This window comes from Electrona antarctica (genome assembly GCF_951216825.1).
Source record: "Electrona antarctica genome assembly, chromosome: 5".
NCBI classification, from domain to species: domain Eukaryota; kingdom Metazoa; phylum Chordata; class Actinopteri; order Myctophiformes; family Myctophidae; genus Electrona; species Electrona antarctica.
Window position 1 is genome coordinate 22167770 of NC_136810.1, and position 24755 is coordinate 22192524.

The window sequence follows — 24755 nt, forward strand, 5'->3', positions numbered from 1 at the left end:
CGTCACCATCGAAAACCAATTACACCCTGGCATTGGGTCCTTTAATCCACATCTTTATTACGTCATCATTGAGAGCTAGTTATACCAGTTATACCCTGACGTCATATGCTGCTACGATACATACGCATAAGCAAAGTAACCACAGTATACCGCTAATCAACTTACAAATGACATATACATAGAGGCATTTCCTTTAATCCACCCGACACTGATAGACATATATGTCACCAGTAGTGATGGCCTACTAGTGCTTACTAGTGCTTGCGCACTAGTAGGTGTGCAACAAGCAAGTAGGCACTCGAAAAATAAAGTGACAAACCATTATTTAGAATGGAGACATGATGTGGCAGTGAAATACATTAAAAAAATAGAACTGCACTCTGGCTATATCATGCTTAAAATGACTTTAATGCATTGAAACAAAGTTTATAGTGCTGCTTTGATGACAGAGAAATGACACTACAACAACAAATATAAACACAGTGGTGACAAAAGTACTCAATTGTTTTATTTAAGTAAAAGTATCAATACTGCAATATAGAAATAGTTACAATACGTTACAAGAAGCCTAAAAGTCCGGAATTCAAAAATGCATTCAAAAGTACAAACGTGTTGGAATCAAAATGTAGGCTTACTTAAAGTTCCAAAAGTAAAAGTACTAATTATGCAGAATGTCTCCTTGCAAGTTTTCAAATGCATACAAATAATTTAATGCGTGAGCTTGTAGCTATAGCTATGGCTATTTTCAAATGGACAAAATGTATTTAGGGTTGAAGAGGTCAATACATGTTTTGTAAAAATAATCAAGTAACTACGGTAGTAACTAAAGTTTTCAAATAGCCTAATTGTAGTGGAGGAAAAAAAGTACAATGTTTGCCTCTGAGATGTAGTGGAGTAGAAGTTCTGGAAAGTGGGAAATACTCAAGTAAAGTACAAATACCTCAAAATTGTACTTATACTGTAAGTACAGTACTTGAGTAAATATACTTAGTTACTTTCCAGCACTGGTCAATGGCGACAGTGTTGTATTCAGTCAGCATTAGGAATGTCCCGATCAGGTCTTTTTTGGTCCCAATCATTTGATTTTGAGAATCTGCCAATACCAATTTTCCCGATCCGATATTTATATTTGTATGCCATATATATTGATACTACGGATGTCCCGATCCGATTCTGATCATTTGAAAATGACATCGGCAACCAATTTTCGATCACGTGATTTGATCGGGAACCTAGTTGACGCCTAGTCAGGCGTCAACGACCACACTGCTCCGAGCTGCGGCGCGGTCCAGAACCAGCGCGCTGCTGAAGCGGTACGTCAGCTTCTTCTTGATCTTCACCACCTCGCCGGTCCTGCCGTAGTTGCGCAGGGCGCGCGCCATCTTCTGGTAGGTCATCCGCAGCCGGTTGCCTTTCTGCTGGCCCCAGCGGCTGGCCAGCTGCTCCTTGTGCTGTGGTTGGAGAATAACAACGTTATTTATTATAGCAAAGATTGTTCATTTTGAGGGTAGGTGTACCCTCGCAAAATAAAAATCTTGCGGTAATCGCTGGCCAGCCGCAGCGCCTGATGGAGGGGAAAGGAACTGGTTGGAATAACGTGTTCCTTCCGTGCTATACGTCCAACCGGGGAAACTCCCCCCTGGCAGGTTGGACTCCTCATGCATTGAAGGAAGCATGAGGTCAGTCCGTTGCTCTCCCCACGCTGGCAGAGGGGGAGTGTAGAGCCCAGGTTTACACTAGATAATTGACACTGGCGACAATAAATGCACCACGTCTCGGTGCGTAACGTGTATACATGTGTACGTGTGCGCATGCGCGTGCGTGTGCACGTGCGTGCGTGCGTGCGTGTGTGTGTGTGTGTGTGTGTGCATATGTACGTACGTCTGTAATTTACGTAAAGTAAGTAAAGTTTTCAAATTAATGCCGTGCAGTAAATAGTAGAATATTTGGATCCGAGACGTGGTGGAGTAGAAGTAAAAGTATTGGAAATTGGAAGTACACCACTAATGTCATCCACGGTTCGTTGTGACAGTGTGTGCACTAAACAAACAAAACAAACAAATCAATAAGTCGTATGCGCTCTATTCCATTATCAAGCATATACCTGTAGAAGTTAACCTCCGGTACCAACAACAAGCGCACACAGCAGTGAACAGTTTTGATGAGGGGGAGGAGAGGGGAAAAACACAAAGAACAAGATGAATCTCCGATTCATTTAAGAGCATGCAGACTTCAGCTGGCATCATATTCATCCTGTTTATATAGGGTTCTGAGCTCTTTGGACTTGAACCCTAATAATAGATTATCTCAGTCCACTCACCTTGGTGGAGAACTGGAAGACTCCCTGGCTGCGGTCCAGCCACCAGATGGTGTGGCTCATGTCTCCGCTCCACAGCAGCTCCAGCAGGAACTCGTACAGACGCACCTTCCTGGTGGGTGATGATGATGATGATGACGATGACGACGATGATGATGGAGCCAGTGGAGGGGACGCCATGACGGAGCCTTCATCATCATCATCATCCTCTATGTGGATGATGCCTGCACGGAGCCAGTGGAGAGATCATTAGCATAACGGAATCGTCTGCATGTACGGTGCGCTGTGATTGGCTGAGCATTGCATAATAGTCTACTTGCCAGCCCCTAGAGCCCCATTGTGAACCCGGACATGTTGGTATACATCAAGGTTTTATGTTGGAAAAGTTGAGTATGGGTCCCCAGCATGTAGAAACCGATGTTAGACATGTTGAGTATGGGTCCCCAGAATGTAGAAACAGATGTTAGACATGTTGAGTATGGGTCCCCAGCATGTAGAAACTGATGCTAGACATGTTGAGTATGGGTCCCCAGCATGTATAAACTGATGTTAGAAATGTTGAGTATGGGTCCCCAGCATGTAGAAACTGATGTTAGCGATGTTGAGTATAGGGATCCCCAGCATGTAGAAACTGATGTTAGAAATGTTGAGTATGGGTCCCCAGCATGTAGAAACTGATGTTAGAAATGTTGAGTATGGGTCCCCACTGTGTAGAAACTGATGTTAGACATGTTGAGTATGGGTCCCCAGCATGTATAAACTGCCGGATGCTAACTTGCATATGTTGAGCAATTTTCATAATTGGCATAATATGTGACCATACTATTAACAACCTATAGAATGCAAAATATTCAAAATGTCATCATGCTTTATGTAGCATGTGATGTGTCAAACTAGGGGGTTTTCATGATGCTGAATCCATTCCAAGCATTAGTTTTGCAAAAAAACACTCATTGGGCAAAAAATGGCCATTGCCGTCATCGCAAATGTGATGTCAGCACAATTGGGCAAGTGGGCATGGCCTTTTTTAGCCCAATTAGTGGATTTTTTGGGTTTTTTTTGCAAAACCAATGCATGGAATGGATTCAGCATTATGAAATTGAATATTTTGCCTTCTATAGGTTGTTAGTGCTATGGTCACATATTATGCCAATTATGAAAACTGCTCAACATATGCAAGTTAGCATCTGCATGGCAGTTTCTAGATGCTGGGGACCCATACTCAACATTTCTAACATCAGTTTCTACATGCTGGGGACCCATACTCAACATTTCTAACATCAGTTTCTACATGCTGGGGACCCATACTCAACATTTCTAACATCGGTTTCTACATGCTGGGGACCCATACTCAACATTTCTAACATCGGTTTCTACATGCTGGGGACCCATACTCAACATTTCTAACATCAGTTTCTTAATGCTGGGGACCCATACTCAACATTTCTAACATCAGTTTCTTAATGCTGGGGACCCATACTCAACATTTCTAACATCAGTCCCCGGAACTTCCAGACCCACAGGAATGCGCCCCGGGGTGCGAGCCCAGTTCCGGCGAGCCGCCCCGCGTCCGAAACCTCTCTCTCTCTCTCTACTAGCAGGCAACAGTGCCACTTTTTGCCCCTACTGGTACTTTAAACATATAGGGAGTAGGGACAGACAGGTACGTGGACACAGGGACATTGCTGTTCCTTGGAGTGGTTGCACCACTCAAAAACCTTGGTGTACTCAACATGTCCTGGTTCACAATCTGGCAAGTGGACTATAACGGGTGTGCCTCATAACAAGCCAATATAAGTGGCAGAGGGAAGATGTCAGACATTGCATTTCACTTAAAAGAATCACACCTGTGTGAAGTGAGGGGCGCTCTTATCATTATACATCGTCATACATCATCTCATGAACAACTGAATGTATGTGATTGGTTAGCTGATTTGCTCGTCTACATAATTTTTCCCTTCATTGTCAATGGCATTTAATGTTTGCGTTGCCACATATTTACATCATATTCAACGAACATATGACCTAATTTCTCCTTTCATTGTCAATGGCACATATGGGACAAAAGCTGTATATAGGAGGGGCTAGCATCCCTCAAAAAGAAAGAGAGAAACAATACTTTTGGTCATTTCATCATCTACTCAGACTTAGGCTTATGTGAACACCCAGGACAGTTTTTAAATTGCTTGAGTCAGTATTTAGATATTTGATATTCATTTTAGCTTCCCCGCCACCTCCACGTGTTAGGATTCACCTGAACCAAGGACGGGTGTTTTCAATTAACCTATCATGGTAAAATGGAGTTTGAAGTTACAATGGGTTTGTATAGGAAGGGGGCGTGGTAGCTAAAATGAATATCAAATATTTAAATACTGAATCAAGCAAGTTACAAACTGTCTGGGGTGTTCACAAAAGCCTGTGTAGATGATGAAATGACCAAACGTTAATTTATTTTTATAATATCCCTATTTTTTTTTATTTTTTTTTGTTTTATCCCACGATCTTGCAACCCATTTTTTCACCCAGTGTCAATTTCTCGGCCCCACCCCTCTCCAATTGTTTATATTGTGTTTAGTTTCCAAGATGGCCGCAGCACCAGGAGGGGGTGGCCTTACTGGGCTGCGTTCACACATTCAAGACACCTGTCTTGTGTCTGTCTTGTGTCTGTGTTTAATGGCCGCTGAAATGCATTTCCAATGGAAGCCCATATGGTTTGACCAAACATCTTGTTTGATGGGGGGAGGGGGGTAGAGTAGAACACATCCATCAAAGCTGTGTTCAGACACAAGTCAGGTGTCAGACACAAGGCAAGTGTCTTGAATGCAGCTCAGTAAGGGCATATGTCGACCCTGCCCGCTCACCTCCGCCCCACCCCCTCCTGGTGCTGTGGCCATCTTGGAAACTAAACACAATATAAACAGTGGGAGAGGGGTGGGGCCGAGAAAGGCCCTTATTGTCTAATGTAATTCTGGGCGCTATACTTCCTCCTTCCATGCTTCCTTCTATGCATGAGGAGTCCAAGCTGCTTCTTTTCACCTGACAGGGGAGTTTCTCCCGGCGCGTGGAAGGAACACATTATTCCGACCAGTTCCTTTCCCCTCCATCAGGCCCCTCGGCTGGCCAGGGGGAGATAGTTTAGAGACCAGGATTACTGCATGTTTTTTGTGAGGGTACGTACCCTAGGGGAAACGGGGAGAACATGCAAAATGAGTCCACACAGAAGGGCCCTCTCGCCAAACCCGCCTCGTGTATGGGCACTGATGACGCGGGGAATCAAACCCAGGACCTTCTAGCTGTGAGGCGACATCACTACCAACTGTGCCACCGTGCCCCTTTTTTTGTAATATCCCTTAAAGGGTAAGACCACTTTTTTAGAGGTTTGCGTTGTTTTCTTACCTTATTATGGTCAAACTAGTCCAGTCCAGGAGTTATTTCGCTCCATAGTGCAGTTTTACAGAAAATAACGTTATAAAAATACCAGCCCATTGACTTCCATTGTAACGGGGAAACAGCTCTCAAAGTCACTATTTTAGTACGTAAACAAACACAAACAAAGTTGTTTCATACAATATAGAGCAACACCAAAACTCATGTGGTTTTATTTCTTCATAAAAATGGTAACTTCCTGTTGATTTTACTATATGAAGATCTGGATCCGGATCCATGGATCCAGTCCGGGTTTTCTTCTGAATAAAAATGGACAAATCAACAGGAAGTTAACATTTTTATGAAAAAATAAAACCACATGAGTTTTGGTGTTGCTCTATATTGTCTGAAACAACTTTGTTTGTGTTTGTTTACGAACTAAAAGAGTGATTTTGAGAGCTGTTTCCCCGTTACAATGGAAGTCAATGGGCTGGTATTTTTATAACGTTATTTTCTGTAAAACTGCACTATGGAGCGAAATAACTCCTGGACTGGACTAGTTTGACCATAATAAGGTAAGAAAACAACCCAAACCTCTAAAAAAGTGGTCTTACCCTTTAAGGCAATCTGGGAATCCCATCAGCGCTGCGCTGCAAGCTGGTAGATATGCTATTTTTGGCAAATTGATTTGTGCAGAGTGAAACTAGAAATGTACTCTGTTTGAGGTGCAAACTTGCGCCTTGCACACAAGTAGGCCATGCATGGCCTACTTGTGGGCAAGCAGAGCGTGCAAGTACTGCAACTAACTAATGTCTATTACAACTGCTGTTCTAAATCCTTTAGACCCATTACACTCAAACGTATCCTAGTTACATCACCTGCAATTATTCTAACCTCCATCGAATTTAAATCAAATAGTTCATCCGGAACGGGTTCAAGCGATGATTGGCCACTGCCTGACAGGGTAGTCTACCCTGTTTCAAATTGCCATTACATGTATTACAAATCCATACTTTGTCACTTTAACAGATTCTGAGTACTTACAGCACTATGTTTATATAAAAGTCTATGGCAACATGTACATGTACTGCAACTTCAAATTTAGCTATGAGTTCAGTCATTGTTGTTGTTCATCTCTTTCATTTCCTTGGATATCCCTGAGTTCTGTTTCGCATAACCAGCCGTCCTTTTCCTTTTATACCCGTATTCCTTGTGTGGACAAAGGGTTATTTTACTTCTAAGCTTTTCACTGCGTTTTTCCCTTCTTTTTAAAAGCCGATCCTTTCGTCGGTCATCCGTCTCGTTTCTTCGGATATCCCTGAGTTTTCCGTTTCGCATAACCAACCGTTCTTTTTGTTTTATATCGGTTTCATTTCTTCGGACATCCCTGAGTTTCTGGTTACGCGTAACCAACCGTTCCTTCTTTTTAACACTCAGAATCCCAAGTGTTATCTTAATACTTCTAAGCTTTTCATTGCGTTTTCCCCTTCTTTTTAAAAGCCGTTCCTTTCGTCGTTCATCTGTTTCATTTCTTCGGATATCCCTGAGTTTCTGGTTTCGCGTAACCAAACGTTCCTTTTCTTTAACACTCGTTTCCTTTGGTAGAATCCCAAGTGTTCTCTTACTTCTAAGCTTTTCACTGCGTTTTTCCCTTCTTTCTAAAAGCCGTTCCTTTCGTCGTTCATCTGTTTCATTTCTTCGGATATCCCTGGGTTTTTTGTTTCGCATAACCAACTGTTTTATACCCATTTCCTTTTATAGACTCCCAATCGTTACTTTACTCCTAAGCTTTGTTGTTGGATTTAGAGAACCTAGAGTCTTCGTTGAGTCTTCTCCGACACGACTTGGCTGCGATTTAGAAATCCTAGAGTCTACTCCCCAACACGACTTCCTAATGTATTCCTCTTCCTCTGTCCTCCTCCTGTTGTTCCTGTATTTATTGGACACAGCTGTCTGAATAGTACTGAGCTTTGTTATTGGATTTAGAGATCCTAAGGGTCTTCCTAGAGTCTACTCCCTGACACGACTTGGCAGTTCGTTCCTGATTCTTCCTCTGTTCCTCTCCTGTTGTTCCTGTATGGCGATAATCCTATTCTCGTTATTGGACACGGGTGTCTGAATAGTACTGCATCGTACAAACTTTTAAATATAGTTCGTATTTAGTGTATACTGCCTGTTATAACTCGTGGTTTAAATCACAAACGCTACATTACTATAATGATGTTGTGAAGGTTCTAAATGACTTATAAACGATTTTAGAACCTAGATTGGTTACGTCATCATCAACAGTCAATAGGACCATTATTCTGCATCCTGTGTACTTGTACGTACCCCCTACTGATCTTATCACAATACTTTGACATTATATTATATTATACCAACCTTGAAACACGCCTACATACCCAGCCCGTCTCAACTGTTGCCATTGACGATGAACGGAGAAATGATGTCCGAATTCTGCTAAATATGACGTAACTTAAACATCAAAACATTAAACGCCAATGACATTGAAGGGAAAACTCACGTCATATGTAAAAGAGCAAATCGGCTAACCAATTCATGTTGGTGGGAGTACTTGGCCAATAAGGGACCACCTTTATGTACCTTATGTAGCAATGTCAACATTTTACGTCATATGTAAACGAGCAAATCAGCTAACCAGTCACAGGCAACAGACATTCTGATTGGCCAGAATTAACCAATCACAGGCAACAGGCATTCTGATTGGCCAGTATGAGATGATGCATGATGATGTATAAGAGCTGATGATTCCCAGAGTGTAGAGTAGGAGAGTAGCGACACGCTTTGATCTCGCGGCAAAGCGGGTGCCTATGGGCTATAGTTCCAAACATTGCGAACTATCCACTGGAACTATCCCGTTGAGATATAATGAGCACTTCCACATTACATTGTTACAATTGTTTCAGATAGACTGACTGACGTTATCTGCCTGCATTGACGTGTATGATTGAACAAATTCATAATATCGATCATATAAAACAATTGTTGAATCGCAATCGCAATATAAGTACGAATCACAACATCATTTGAATCAGCACTCTATCGAAACCGTAGCGAATCGGGAGGTAAAGTGACACATGCTGGCGTTTGTTTACCCCTAAATGCCAGCATGGGTGTTTTATTTGTATTTTTTTTTGTTTCGTTTTCTCACCGTGGGGGGTAGGGGGCTGGTCTCCCTCCTCCTCCTCCTCGCCCTCGGACACCTCCAGTGGGTGGCTGGCGACGGGGGCCCTGACGACGAAGGGTGCCCCGGGGGCTCGCTGGTGTTCCTTCTCCGAGCTGCAGGTGGCGCTGGAGGAGTCAGAGCGACGGTGCTGCTGGTACCACTGGTAGCCGTGGCTGTAGAACGGGATCTGTGACAACAATAACGACAACCGCTGTACTCATAGATGTAATGATTAAAAATGGCGACCATCTCTAAGGCATCTAGAAGTCTACATATGTGACCAAATTTGACTGAGGGACTGCCATTGGATTTTTTTGAATGTTTGTTTTTTCATGTCATATGAAAGCAGGGAATCATAGCTTCAAATTGACATATTGGTTCAATATGTGTATTGGTTCAGTTTGTCCCACCAGTTTTGGAGATATGGCTTATAGAGTAATGTCTTGCAGAAAACAGCGAGTTGAGAAAAGAGGCTTGGAAAGGTTCACTTCTGTGGTCTCTAACCTAGCTACATGTTTAAGCATTTATTTCATATTTACATGTCGATTTCAGCTCTGATACTTATTTCAGACATACTCTGCAGAGTCTGCCTGTGGTATTAACTCATTTTGGGGAAAATATTGGTCACATATAATCCCTGGGTGGTGGGTGAAGATCCATTGTGAGTCGCAGGTGCGGAGAACACATGCCAACACAGCAGGTTACCATGCATTCTGAAGTTTATTACACACAGAGTAATATATACAGTAGGACAGTGAATCTATGACGTCCCTAGTACATTATGGAAACCATGATAAGAACAGAATAAGCAGGAAACAAGCTTGCATCTCATATCATATTGTACGTACAGTCAGTCCCTCTGTCTACAGTATAGTAGACATGGTTATCAATATGCTTATGCAGCTATATGTGTCGTCTGAGTCAGGCAGCTGAGGCCGTATTACAACAATAGATATTAAAAAGATCACACCCGTGTGAAGTGAGGGGCGCTCCTATCATCGCACATCATCATGCATCATCTCATACTGGCCAATCAGAATGCCTGTTGCCACAAATTTACGTCATATTTGGCGGACATTTGACCTAATTTCTCTGAGACACTACACTGTCCCTCTGCATTCTATGTGATCCTATAGTTTACTGAAGTACACTGTCTTTTAAACGCTCGTTTCAACCCGTCACTTAGATATTATTTTGTGCTAAAAAAAAAAAAAAACATCCGAGAGAAGGGGAGCCGACCTTTACTTTTTGGATACAATGTGCGGAAAAAGGTAAGAATTGTGCAAAGTGACAAATATGTGTCAGTTCTGAGCGCTGCCGGTATAGGCTAAGTGGGTGCATGGGAGAGGGAGTGGGACCTAATCTTGGAGCTACAGTATAGTGGAGGGTAGGGCATTAAGCAACTAGTCGACTAGTCAACTAGTAAATCCACTAGTCGACCTTGTTGGTACTAGTTGACTAGTTGATAAGAAAAAGAAAAAAAACGTTTATATGTTGTTTTTTGTATTATCTTTTTGTAGGCCTCAAGATCAGGTAGATTATAGCCATGGGCTAGGTAGTTAAACAACTAGTCAACTAGTCGGCTAGTAAACTAGGCACCTAGTCAACTAGTAAAATGACTATAAGTGAATGCCCTAGTGGAGGGACAGGCTCCATTAGGGGGCTAGTGTAGTGTTGGTGTGATGTGCGAAACCTAACCAGCCCCTGTCAACACATGCCTATTTACAGACTGATTGAAAGACAGCCTATATGGACAGCATACGAAAAAAAACTAAAAGAAATCGCTGGCAGGGGCTGAATTATTTGTTATTACTATGGCAGTAAATGAGTTAAGTACAGTACTTGAGCAAATGTAATTAGTTATACTTTACCTGTGTGGCTGCTTGCGGGGGGCCCGTTGAGGGGGCCTGTCTGTAGTGATAAAGCTGCAGGAGTTGAGCTGGAAGACAGTGGAGCTCAGCCAGGTGGGGATGACCTTGATGATGACCTTGGTGATGACCTTGGTGATGACCTTGGTGATGACCTTGGTGATGACCTTGGTGAGCTCCGCCCCCAGAGTGCTCAGATTGATCAGACTGCATCATGCTCCAGCTGTGATCTGAGACAACACAAGCACAGATCCAGTGTTTTTTATCTATCTATCTATCTATCTATCTATCTATCTATCTATCTATCTATCTATCTATCTATCTATCTATCTATCTATCTATCTATCTATCTATCTATCTATATCCTGCATGTAAACTGGAGCCTACATGGCTGCGATTATGAAACACAGAACTGAAAACACTGTGAAACTGACTTAAGTGGCCGGTTAAGACTGATATGTTAGGGGATTTACGTGGCCGGTCAAGATAAGACTGAGGTTATAGGGTTAGTTGACCGGATTAAGGTTGGTGAGGGGTGCGTTAAAACGACCGGATTAAGGTTGGTGAGGGGTGCGTTAAGGGTTGGGAGAGGGTTAAGGTTAGGTTTAGGTGCTTCCCCGTGGGAGGTTAGGGTGAGGGTTTGAGATAGGTTGTAGGACTAATGACTGGTCTAACCAATGACTAGTCTAAACTAAGTATAGACACCCACCCCTTAGGGTTAGGGTTAGTAATAGTCGGACAATGTATAACAAAATTTGCTCATAATGTTATTATGAGCTAATTTTGTCGGCCCGTAAACAAGCAAGTGAACGGCAGTGCGCATGCGTGAAACCGGTCAAGGATCGCTGAAGAAGGAAAGGCCAAAAAAATGTGTAATAATATGGTTTGATATCAGTGTTAAAGGGGTGCCCTTTGTCTGTCACGTTGCTGAGGTAGGATGAGATCTACTCACCACCATGAGGCATGTCTGTCACGTTGCTGAGGTATAGGATGAGATCTACTCACCACCATGAGGCATGTCTGTCACGTTGCTGAGGTATAGGATGAGATCTACTCACCACCATGAGGCATGTCTGTCACGTTGCTGAGGTATAGGATGAGATCTACTCACCACCATGAGGCATGTCTGTCACGTTGCTGAGGTAGGATGAGATCTACTCACCACCATGAGGCATGTCTGTCACGTTGCTGAGGTAGGATGAGATCTACTCACCACCATGAGGCATGTCTGTCACGTTGCTGAGGTAGGATGAGATCTACTCACCACCATGAGGCATGTCTGTCACGTTGCTGAGGTAGGATGAGATCTACTCACCACCATGAGGCATGTCTGTCACGTTGCTGAGGTAGGATGAGATCTACTCACCACCATGAGGCATGTCTGTCACGTTGCTGAGGTATAGGATGAGATATACTCACCACCATGAGGCATGTCTGTCACGTTGCTGAGGTAGGATGAGATCTACTCACCACCATGAGGCATGTCTGTCACGTTGCTGAGGTACTGTAGGAGAAGATCTACTCACCATGAGGCATGTCTGTCACATTGCTGAGGTACTGTAGGAGAAGATCTACTCACCATGAGGCATGTCTGTCACGTTGCTGAGGTAGGAGAAGATCTCTGGCTGTGAGCGGAACATCTCTGCCTCGTACGCTGCCATGTCCTCCGACACCTGAAACATCACATGTGTATACAGTATTCTGGAAGAAAACCACCTAACTCCAAAATGTGTTCATTTGTTCAGAAAATGAAAAATATAAATTTTTCAGTAAATGACAAAACCCTTATATATATTTTTTAAACAACGCCTCATCAAAGGTGGTGTTGTGACTTTTTATATTGTCAATTACTTCCATGAGAGGGCGAGAGGTGGTGGAGTTAGCTGCTTTAGCAGACAGTTTAAGGGTACAGTGGAATTAAGCTCTAAAAGCTTTTTATACTACTTTTCATTGGTTCAATGTTGTTATTAACCAACACACCGACGTAGGGTGTTCAATAGCACTGATTGATGCAAATAAAATCAAAGACCTCAAAAATGGAGTTAGATGGTTTCTTCCCGACAGCAAAAAAAAGTAAAGAAAATGTGTAGTGTACACATGGTCAGAGTTACAGACCCGTAAGGGTCCATTTGGTTCCATTTATGCACTCTGAGTTACAGACCCGTAGGCTAAGGGTCCATTTGGTTCCATTTGTGCACTCTCAGAGTTACAGACCCATACAGGTCCATATGGTTCCATTTGTACACTCAGAGTTACAGACCCGTAAGGGTCCATTTGGTTCCATGTGTACACTCTCAGAGTTACAGACCCGTAGGCTAAGGGTCCATTTGGTTCCATGTGTACACTCTCAGAGTTACAGACCCGTAAGGGTCCATTTGGTTCCATGTGTACACTCTCAGAGTTACAGACCCGTAAGGGTCCATTTGGTTCCATACACTCTCAGAGTTACAGACCCGTGAGGGTCCATTTGGTTCCATTTGTACACTCTCAGAGTTACAGTCATCACTGAAAGCCATTGTGATATGAACAGCTACTTCCACAAAAGTCTAAAATTCCCAAATGTTAACATAATAAGCGGTGAATAAATAAATATGACTTACCGACGAGACCGTCCACCGTAGCGTGTCCATGCTGCAACGACTCCTCTCGACACTGACAAAGTGACAAACGGGAAGTGAAAGTGTCCAATGTGTGTGTGTGTATGTGTGTGTGTGTGTGTGTGTGTGTGTGTGTGTGTGCTAGTTCCTGCTCGTGGTCAAAGCTGTCACTTTGCACATGCATGCGCTGGTCTTAAATCTCAAAGCTGTTTCATTTCAACGACCCCCAGATTTGAATTGACCTCTGAGACCTGTAAGGGTCCATTTGTACACTCCCAGAGTTACAGACCTGTAAGGGTCCATTTGGTTCCATGTGTTACACTCTCAGAGTTACAGACCTGTAAGGGTCCATTTGGTTCCGTTTGGTTCGGTTTCGTTCTGGAAAACTACGACACTTGGGGAAAAATATATCACATAATCCAAATATTGATAACAATCCAACAAATGATACACTGAAAAGTGGCAGCATATGTCTGGATTCTATATGTATGATTCAAGGATTAGCTGTTGCGACTGACTGCAACTCATCCTGTTATGATGAAAAACACGTTCCAAATGTTCCAAATCTCTCTGAAGAGAGATGATTCAACGTATAACAAGAAAAGGAAACAACAGTCTATTGTCTGAAACATGATTCCTTATGTTTTATGTTTCATGTCTGGTATATAGGCTATATGAAACAGACATTTTAAAAACATATTTTTATTCATGCGTATCATGAAATGACTACAGTATAGTTTTGTTATTAATTTAACAACAGTTCAAAAACCACAAGCAGAAGTTCAGAGATCCTCTTCCTCTTTTTTTCGCCCCACATCATCATCACCACGGCGTGCTTTTGAGGAAGTTCACCGACAACCCCCATGACTCCTCACATGTCCAGCTTGTTTGGCATTTACACTCTAAATACAATGTCCCCAAAGGGAATGAACGAGGACTTCCCCATCAGCCATTTTTTGTAATTTCTTTATTGTATGCTGTATATATTTGAATTGTTGCCTAATTAATAATACCTGATTATGTGAATCACTCTTAGATTCTATAATAATCATGATGTCCTTTTTGCTTATTCCACTGTTGTGGATTTGAGAAATGTGTAACACTGTATTTAATGATATTTCATTAATTGAAATCTAATGACCATGTTGTGTTGGTTCCAACCACTGACGAGTAACGTGACCCGTGGGTGTCTATTTAAGTGGGTGGATCACTGACAACTTGAGTTTGACCAGATGAAGAGCCTTGGCTCGAAACGTCGTCAATACATTTATCTTTTGGAGCATATGAGTGTGCGGGTTCCCTCTCTTTTTCATATGTCAGCTTGTTTGGCACACATATATTGTGTATAGTGTTATGTCCCACGATGGAAACAAAGCTTCGTCTTTTCTGTGTATGGTCCACGTTGGGGCTTTCTAAATTGATCTATCTATCTATCTCTATCCATCCATCCATCCATCCACGCAGTGGTGTAAAGTAACTAAGTACATTTACTCAAGTACTGCACTTATAAGTATACATTTTGAGGTATTTGTAGTACGTTATTTGAGTATTTCCAATTTCCAGTATTATTTTTGAGTGGTGTAAACCACTCCTACAACTGGCTTTGTTAGTTTACGTGTCTGTCTGTTCGTACCAAAAAATGAGCATGGTTGCTATGGTCACCCAGTTCACACGGGTGTGATTTCATTACGTCAGACATTACGTCAGACCACAGCTGATCAGTCTATATAAGACCTTACACCACTCAGTTCACACGGGTGTGATTTTTTTTGCTTCTATAGGCCTACTGCACCACATCTCAGAAGCAAATACTGTACTTTTTACTCCACTACATTTATTTGAAAACTTAAGTTACTATAGTTACTTTGTAGATTTGATTATTATTACAAAACATATACAGTAACAACTTCAGCCTGTTTGAAAATATCCGATCTACAAGCTCACAATGAGTCGCGATGCGACGCATTGTGGACTTGTAGATCTGTTATTTTCAAAATATTTGTATACGTGACACTTGTAGATTGATTTAGATCAAGAGTTATGGATGACGTCATTTTGGATGACGTCCCAACCGGAAATTACATCGAATGTTGCTCAACAGACGCTCCCAGCCTGTGGAGCGGTGCGCTCGGTTATGATATCATTAAAGTTCCGTCCTGTGATTAATCTCCATCCTGAGCGCCGAGTGTTACTATTTGATAGGACGGAGACCTCCGTTTAATTATGCCGCTCAGGGTGTTAACATTGTTAAATACAATCAGAAAATACTTTTCTGTTTGGATGTACAGGCTGTCAAGGCCAGAAAGTAGTTTTTGTACTTGTACATTGCTGCTATTGTGTATTGTCTACTGTGTATTGTCTGTCTGTTTTAAAAAGCGGCATGTACTACTGCACTTTTGCCCAAGACAAATTTCCCCTCGTGGGACAATAAAGTATATCTCATCATCTCATCTCATATTGTCTTTTTTATGTCCTGTTACTTTTCAGGATTCCAATTAAACAATTCAAGATTTACAAGCTCAAAACGCGTCGCACTGCAACACGTTTTGAGCTTGTAGATCGGCTATCTTTGCTACAACAGTAATGCAATGCGGCCCTCTGGAGTGAGTGTGGAAATATAATGGCCCTCTCCATCGTCAAAGTCGCCCACCCCTGCTCTATATAGAGCCCTGGGTAGCCATATGCACATCTCCTGCAGGACCCCTGCATTGTTCTTTTTCCTGGACGTCTCCTGAATTTGGTATCAAAGTCCCAGAATTCACCAGAGCACAGGAACTTACTTATTATGTTAAAATGTTTCTGGGGTAGGTAGGTACCCTCACAAAAACATGTAACCAGTAATCCTGGTCTCTATACTGCCTCCCCCTGGCCAGCCAGAGTGCATGATGGAGGGGAAAGGAACTGGTTGGGATAACGTGTTCCTTCCACTCGCTACGTCCAACCAGGGGATACTCCCCTCTCTCACTAAGTCTGAGAACTTTAATGGTTCAAACGGGGACGTGCAGAGAGTGTTAGAGGGGCAGGGGCTGAAATCCTGTAGGAGGGCACTTTTGGACAAAAACATGCGAAAATAGCAGATCTACACACTCACAACGAGAGCTTGTAGATCGGCTATTTTTGGGGCGCAACCCAGCACTCTTTATCTAGGCTACTGCATGGAGATGCGTTGTACGACATGGATTTCTAAACAAATTTCTTCAGCGCAAAATAGCCTACTGTGTTACTGCCTACTGTCTGGAAAGGGCAGTTGTTTTACAGACGGGAAAAGGGGCTGGGGCAGGGGAGGGGCAGGGATACCCAAACTAGTGAAAATAGCCGATCTACAAGCTCACAGCACGTCGCTTTGGGCCACATTGTGAGCTTGTAGATTTTCTTTGATTTTTCTTTCATTTCTTCATTAAATTACTGAAATAACAAACACACACACACACACACACACACACACACACACACACACACACACTATAGTGAAGTTAAGTGAACCTGCCAATGAGGTGCCCACTCTTCCTACCCAGTTAAAAAATGAGCACTCAGCATTTCCCAGTGCAGCTGAGTTCAGACAGACAGACAGACAGACAGACAGACAGACAGACAGACAGACAGACAGACAGACAGACAGACAGGCAGGCAGGCAGACAGACAGACAGACAGGCAGGCAGACAGACAGACAGACAGACAGACAGAGAGAGACAGACTTTAAATTCCACCGGTGGAAATACATCTGAGAAATATGCTGAAGGCATTCATTTCAGACATTTCGGGACGATTCAGTTAAGCCATTAAAAAAATATCTTTGAATTAATACCTAGCCTACATCGCGGTCTCCATTTATAAATTATTAATTAACAATAGGCTAAAACCAGCAGGCAGCGGCAGCAACAGCCTATATACGATCGACCAGCGAACGGAATAGTAGCATATAGGCTATAATCTGCTCAGTCCCGTTGCAAGCAGCAGACCCCCCACACCACCCCCATCCATCCATCCATCCACCCACCCACCCAGGCAGCGGCACCACGCATGGAACCATGGCCGCTCTGAGGGCTCTGACGGCGGCCGGCCTGGCTCTGGCGCTGTGCGCGCTGGGACTCATCTCCGTGGCCGTGGGCACTGACCACTGGTACGAGACGGACGCGCGGCGGCACCGCGAGCGCTGCAGGACATTCTATTCCGTCTCCTCCTCCTCCAACAACAACCACAACCAGAACCAAAACCACAACCAGCGGAACAGCGACCCTCACCCGGGCTACATATACATCTCCAGCAGCAGCCTGCCGCTGCGGCAAGCCCCACCACCACCGCCGCTGCCGCACGGCCCCGGCCCAGAGGAGGACTACGGTGTCAGAGGCGGAGCGCCGCTAAGAGCCAGGCGGCACTTCGACGCTCTTCCCCCGGCCTCGGAGGCCTCCTCCTCCTCCGCGGCGGTCCCGCTGCAGGCTGCTGCTGCTGCCGCCGCCGGGATGGTGGAGTCGCTCTGCGGGCGGCGGTTCAACTCCACCGCGGCGGGGCTGTGGAGGCGGTGTCACCGCGAGGGCTTCGACCTGGAGACGGAGGACCTGATCTTTAAAGGTTATCGATTGATTGATTATTTTTGGAGATTGATTGATTGATTGATTGATTGAATAGGCCTATACTTAGGCTATCAGTTTGCAGGATGAATTGAAAATTGAGGACCCTGCATGTAAACAAGTCTTACTTAGTGCTTTTCATGATTTCGTCCTTAGCAGTTTTTACATTGACTAGCCTACTGTGAAATAAAAATCAATCAATCAATCAATCAATCAATCAATCAATCAATCAAACAATCAATCAATCAGGAGGGGGGCGGCACCCAAGAAAGCATATATGGCTGATTGTTTCCACTGTGTGGGTCCTTTATATATTCGATTCGTGTGAACATTTCAAAAACTATGAAAAAAACATCATAGGTTGTTTTTTCTACTCTCTAGGCTTACAGTTAACATGCGCAGTCGCGCACGCACACACGCACGCAAAGACTATCGCATTCGCATAGATGCATTTTATATCGGTAAAAAATAATATGCATACGAATCCGATAGTCTTTGATCCAACATGAGGCTATACGACACAAATTTATTCCTATAATCCCACTCCAAATCTCAACAAAATAGCCGATCTACAAGCTCACACTGCAGTCATGTTGTTGACACATTGTGAGCCTGCCTGTAGGCTCATTTTGGAGGAGGGGGGATGTGTGTGTGTGTGTGTGTGTGTGTGCGCGCGTGCGTGCGTGTGTGTGTTACTGCCTGCATGCAAGTATATGCAGTAACACAACACAACACCACATCACACCACACAACACCGTCATCATTATAATTATACAACACCTCATGTATGTTATAGGCTACTGTATGCTGCATGTACGTGGGCCTGCATTATGCACTAGCTTAGAATGCTATGTGTGTATGGAGAGAGAGAGAGAGAGAGAGAGAGAGAGAGAGAGATGGGGGTGGCAAAAGGGGGGACAGGACTATACTAGAGCCAGGAAGCGAAAGAGGGGGCAGCTTGTTTTTTTTGTGATTGACCGATACCATATTTATTGTATCCTATAGCGGTGCACACATGCCTTCATGGTCACTTGCTCTCGTGATTGTAACTCAGGCACAAATGCACAGGATGCTATTGAAATTGCATGTTGTTTAGACCAGTGGTTCCCAGAGTGGGGTCCGGGGACCCCTAGGGGTCCTTGATGGAGTTCCAGGGGGTCCCCAGCAAAATGATAGTGGACCCTTATGGGTCTGTATGGGTCTGAGAGTGTTAATGGGTCCATTTGGTTCCATTTGTACACTCAGAGTTAAATTAACATTGATTTTACAATATAAATTGGGGGTCCCAGAGATAGAAATACCATTAAATATGCTAACCGGAGCGATGTGACATCTCATGTCACCAACATAGAGGATTAGTTCGGAGATATACTCCGCTGAAGATCGCGGCCATTCTGGGACTAGATCGGATGACTGTTTTCGTTTATCTCTCGTTCGTTTCAAGATGGATGCAGTTCAGGTCATAGGCGGGGGCCGTAAGAGGCCATTTTGCCGTAAGCGGTGAGTCGTAACCCGTCCTGCGACGGCTTACGACCCCCCGTTTACGGTAAAATGTATTTTAAAAATCTTCTCTTATGGGGATCCTTGGCATATCTTTTCAAATGGGGGTCCGCGGGCTATTAACCCATATTAACCCATTTTGGGTTAGCCATTGAAAAATAGCAGATCTATAGCTATTGAAAAATCGCAGATCTACAAGCTCATAGCGCGGCACCGAGTGCCGCGCTACGAGCTTGTAGATCTGCTATTTTTGAAAAATCATGAAAATGTGGCGCAAATCTTTCAATATATATTCTTTCAGAGCGAACACTTCTTCAAATATTTGCTTCTGGGGGGGTCCCTGGAACAACATATTTTCAGATGGGGTATATGCGGCCAATTACATATATTTTTGGGGGTCCTTGACATGAAAATGTTTGAGAACCACTGACATAGAAACATGGATTTTTTCAGAAAACTGTCAGGATTTAGAAGACATTTGTAGAATCGTTCCCAGGTCTAAATGGGTTAAGTGTCAATTTTGGGGTCCTTGATATGAAAAGGTTCATTGCTTACCTTCTATCCCAGTGGTTCTCAACGTTTTTTGGCTGGGGACCCCCGGAAATGCTTTGACCATGTCTCGTGAAGAAAATAGAAAGACCATTACTGCATCAAAGTAATCAACAAACTGATCAAACATTGGCCACATTCTCAAATGATATAAGAATGAGACAAAACATTTGAAAATAGCCAATCGGCTATTTTCAAATCTGTGGAAGTGAGTCAAACTAAATGTAGGCCTAATGCCTCAACTGAATTCACATATGATTATATTGGAGGTTCCAAGTTCCAATATGATTTTTTGGGGGGGTTCCCCAGTTCAAATATGATTATTTTGGAGGGGTCCCGGCCTGAAAAGGTTGAGAAGCACTGTGCTAAATAGAGCACTGAAGTCTGACGTCAATATCGGTAGAGGGCGCTAAGTCCACACTTTTGTTGTACTTTTTATTTGCATTGTAATCTCCATAGGGGAATTTTAGATCGCCTCATAGAAGAACTGTGTTTGAAAAATAAACAAATCATCCAGGCCGTTTCACTCATATGGACACGAAGAATCAAGAATCAAGAGAAAACGCTATTGTTACTGCTACTGAATTAGTTACATTTTCGCTAGAAACAGACTGTATCAAATATGACTGACTGACGGTCGCAAACGACACAGAGACACATCTCCCTGACAATATCGCTGAGACAGTTTGTTTACTTTTGGACCACAATTCTTATATGAGACGATAGTAAGATGACCCCATGTTATTCTCCATAGAGAAAAACTTCCATGAACCAGGGGATGAGCGAGTGGCGTCAGGACTTCTGCGCTCTATAACTTCCTTTGAAAACATTGTGTGGTCTCTATGCTCAGGGTTGGTGCAGCGCTGCACCCCCATCAGATACTACTACAGGTCGTCAGGCCTGCCCAGGAACCTGTATTAAATAACTTACATTGTCTCCTCAGGGTTGGTGCAGCGCTGCACCCCCATCAGATACTACAAGTAAGACACGCGAACGCGGGAAGCGGACGCAGCTCGTAAATTGCAAAAACAACAATTAGAATAAATTACGTAATTTTTTAAGGTTTTTTTTAAGTTCTCTTTTTTTTGTGTTTTTTAAGTTTTTTTTTTAAGTTAAGTTTTTCCTTTTAAAGTTTTTCCTTGTTAAGTTTTTTTTTTTTTAAGTTAAGTTTTTTTTAAGTTAAGTTTTTTTTTAAGTTAAGTTTTTCCTTTTTAAGTTTTTTTTTTAAGTTAAGTTTTTTTTTAAGTTAAGTTTTTTTTAAGTTAAGTTTTGTGTGTGTGTGTGTGTGCGCGTGCGTGCGTGTGTGCGCGTGCATGTGTGTGTGTGTGTTTTTGTGTGTGATACAGCTGCGCCCTCTGGTGGTGGGCGGGTGGTGTTACCGCGTGACACACACACACACACACACACAGACAGGATCTGCTGGGTCTCATAGTAAATGCTCACTGCGTTCGCAACTACAGGTCGTCAGGCCTGCCCAGGAACCTGTATTAAATAACTTACATTGTCTCCTCAGGGTTGGTGCAGCGCTGCACCCCCATCAGATACTACTACAGGTCGTCAGGCCTGCCCAGGGACCTGTATTAAATAACTTACATTGTCTCCTCAGGGTTGGTGCCGCGCTGCACCCCCATCAGATACTACTACAGGTCGTCAGGCCTGCCCAGGAACCTGCCCGTCGAGCTCACCAACACCATACGACAGGACGAGTGGCACGCGCTGCGTAAGTCATTCTCTACACTTACAATTACAACCATTTAGGGCATTTAGCAGACGCAGACTTAGTCCAGAGCGACTTACAGTAAAGCATCATTCATAGTCTGGATATGTCATATTTTCATATGACATATCGGTGGGCCCCTGGGTGACATATCGGTGGGCCCCTGGGTGACATATCAGTGGCCCCCGGGTGACATATCGGTGGGCCCCTGGGTGACATATCGGTGACACCTGGGTGACATATCGGTGACACCTGGGTGACATATCGGTGGCCCCTGGGTGACATATTGGTGGCCCCTGGGTGACATATCGGTGGGCCCCTGGGTGACATATCGGTGACACCTGGGTGACATATCGGTGACACCTGGGTGACATATCGGTGGCCCCTGGGTGACATATCGGTGGCCCCTGGGTGACATATCGGTGGCCCCTGGGTGACATATCGGTGGCCCATGGGTGTTGTTTTTCGTTGCAGACCTCCAGCGCATGACGGCCAGCTTCGTGGGCATGGCGGTGGCCATCATCCTGTTCGGCTGGCTCATAGGCGTCCTGGGATGCCTGAAGGACCACGACCTCATGCAGTATGTGGCCGGGCTGCTCTTCCTCATGGGAGGTATAAGTACACCCAAAGACGTTTAACCCATTTAGACCTGCAGACGATTCTACAAATGCCTTCTAAATCCTGACAGTTTTCTGAAAAACCTATAGTCATTCTCAAACATTTTCATGTCAAGGACCCCCAAAATGATATGTAATTAGCCACATACCCCCATCTGAAAATATGTTGTTCCAGGGACATATATATTCAAAGATCTGCGCCACATTTTCACGATTTTTCAAAAATAGCAGATCTACAAGCTCGTAGCGCGGCACTCGGTGTCGCACTATGAGCTTGTAGATCTGCTATTTTTCAATAGCCAAAGAATAACATAATGCGTAAAACACCAAAAGACATTAATTCAGACATTGAGTGAATTATAGTTTGATGTTGGAGAGCACAATGATTAAACCAATCAAACCTGGCATCACTGTTGTGTGGAAAGAGAAAGAAAGAAAGAAAGAAAGAAAGAAAGAAAGAAAGAAAGAAAGAAAGAAAGAAAGAAAGAAAGAAAGAAAGAAAGAAAGAAAGAAATTTAACATTGTCTCAATATTTTCTCACATATTGTCATGAACTTAAAAAAGCAAATAGCAAAAATACCAGATCTCCAAGCTCACAATGGATCACAGTGCAAAACATAGTGTAGATCACTATTTTAGAATATTTCTTCAAAACACTAACCTTCTTCTGATCAGTGTTTATTATAGGCTATTGGGCTTTTTGTGCAGATCCAAATAAAACAATTCAAATGTGTGTGCGTCTCTCTCTCTCTCTCTCTCTCTCTCTCTCTCTCTTCGATACATTCAATTCAAAGTTGCTTTATTAGCATGAGAAAACATACGTTTACATTGCCAAAGCAAAAGTGGAACAAAACCATCAAGATAAAACAATGTATGTACAACTAAATATTGAATATCTCTGCTGTCCGGAAATTAAAAATATACGTTTTTAAAGAAATTAATAAAACCTTTTTTTTTAAACGATGCAATACTGCCTCATCAAAGTTGGTGTTAGCTGTGGAGTTAGCTGTTTTAGCAGACAGTTTGAGGGTCCAATGGAGTTTTTCTCCACTGCGTTTTTTTACTACTTTCCATTGGTTCAATATTTTCGAAACAACACACAAGCGGTGTTCAATAGCACTGATTTTTGGAATAAAATCAAAAACTAGACAGTTTGAGGGTCCAATGGAGTTTTTCTCCACTGCGTTTTTTTACTACTTTCCATTGGTTCAATATTTTCGAAACAACACACAAGCGGTGTTCAATAGCACAGATTTTTGGAATAAAATCAAAAACTAGACAGTTTGAGGGTCCAATGGAGTTTTTCTCCACTGCGTTTTTTTACTACTTTCCATTGGTTCAATATTTTCGAAACAACACACAAGCGGTGTTCAATAGCACAGATTTTTGGAATAAAATCAAAAACTACAAAAATGGAGTTATGAGGTTTCCTCCGGACAGCAACGATATATAATAAATTGCATTACAATAAAGGTGTAGATACATTATGTTAAATCTCTCTCTCTCTCTCCCCCCTCCCATCCAGGAACATGCTGCATCATATCGCTGTGCACGTGCGTGGCGGGCATCAACTTCGAGCTGTCGCGCTACCCGCGCCACCTGTTCGGCATCCCGGAGGACATCGGCCACGGCTACGGCTGGTCCATGTTCTGCGCCTGGGGCGGGCTGGGCTTCACCCTGCTGGCCGGCTTCCTGTGCACGCTGGCGCCCTCCCTCTACCCCCCGCCGTCCTCCTCACCGCCGCGGCGTCCCCCCCGCCACGCCCCCGCCCCAGTGCCGGCAGCACACAACAAAGAGCACCACCGGCAGGAGAACGGCTGCGTCTGACAAGAGAGACGAACGACCATGTCGTCGCCATAGACAGCAACAACAAAAAGTATATATGTATATAGAACTCGATCTGTGCCCTAGAAGTCTTTTTGGAAAGATTTTTTTGTGCTTTTATTTATAGTTACAGTGAAGACGGACAGGAAATAAGGAGAGAGAGAGAGAAGGCGAGAGACATGCAGCAAAGGTCGTCATGAACGGCACTCGAACACGCGATACGCTATCAGGCCAGAGCCGATACAGTATGTGGCATGATGCGCCTGGACCGCTAGGCCAGCGGGCGGGCGCCCCTACCCTCGAAGTCTTTGACGACTTTTTGTTTTAACATTGGAGGGCACTGTTCGCTAACCTACGGAATATCCATGGTTTACGATGAGTTTCAGAGGCTCTCGGAACACCTCGGGACACGTTGATCACGTGAACGGAAAATAATGTGCGTGCACAAGACTGGAGTGAAAACTGCATGCCCGTATTTCAACAGCTTGTAACAGATTGTCGTGTATAGACCATTTTTTTAATTTCCCAATTTTACGACATCCGTGCGCGTAATTCCTTTGAGAGCACTTGTGCACGGAATGGAGTGATGCAAAATATTCTGTGATTTTTCTTTCTGGGCGCAGAAAGAGACAAAATGGACAACGC

At 43.5% G+C, this 24755-nt stretch overlaps 3 protein-coding genes across 3 annotated transcripts in view; 1 reads left to right on the forward strand and 2 right to left on the reverse strand.

Annotated features, from left to right (window-relative positions):
- Positions 1-24755, reverse strand: part of pkp3a (plakophilin 3a) — a 486421-nt gene that overhangs the window by 90541 nt on the left and 371125 nt on the right. The gene's annotated exons all lie outside the window — the stretch shown is intronic.
- LOC306922868 (uncharacterized protein) lies at positions 583-13393 on the reverse strand. Its single transcript, XM_079500747.1, has 6 exons — positions 13339-13393; positions 12318-12411; positions 10742-10968; positions 8856-9057; positions 2321-2541; positions 583-1451 (listed from the first exon to the last, which is right to left on the reverse strand). The coding sequence occupies exons 1-6, from the start codon at positions 13366-13368 to the stop codon at positions 1248-1250; spliced, it is 978 nt and encodes a 325-aa protein (XP_079356873.1). The 5' UTR covers positions 13369-13393; the 3' UTR covers positions 583-1247.
- Positions 17364-24113, forward strand: LOC306923897 (transmembrane protein 178B-like; the record flags this gene model as incomplete). Its single annotated transcript, XM_079502243.1, has 4 exons — positions 17364-17904; positions 21559-21672; positions 22144-22281; positions 23812-24113. The coding sequence occupies 4 exons, from the start codon at positions 17364-17366 to the stop codon at positions 24111-24113; spliced, it is 1095 nt and encodes a 364-aa protein (XP_079358369.1).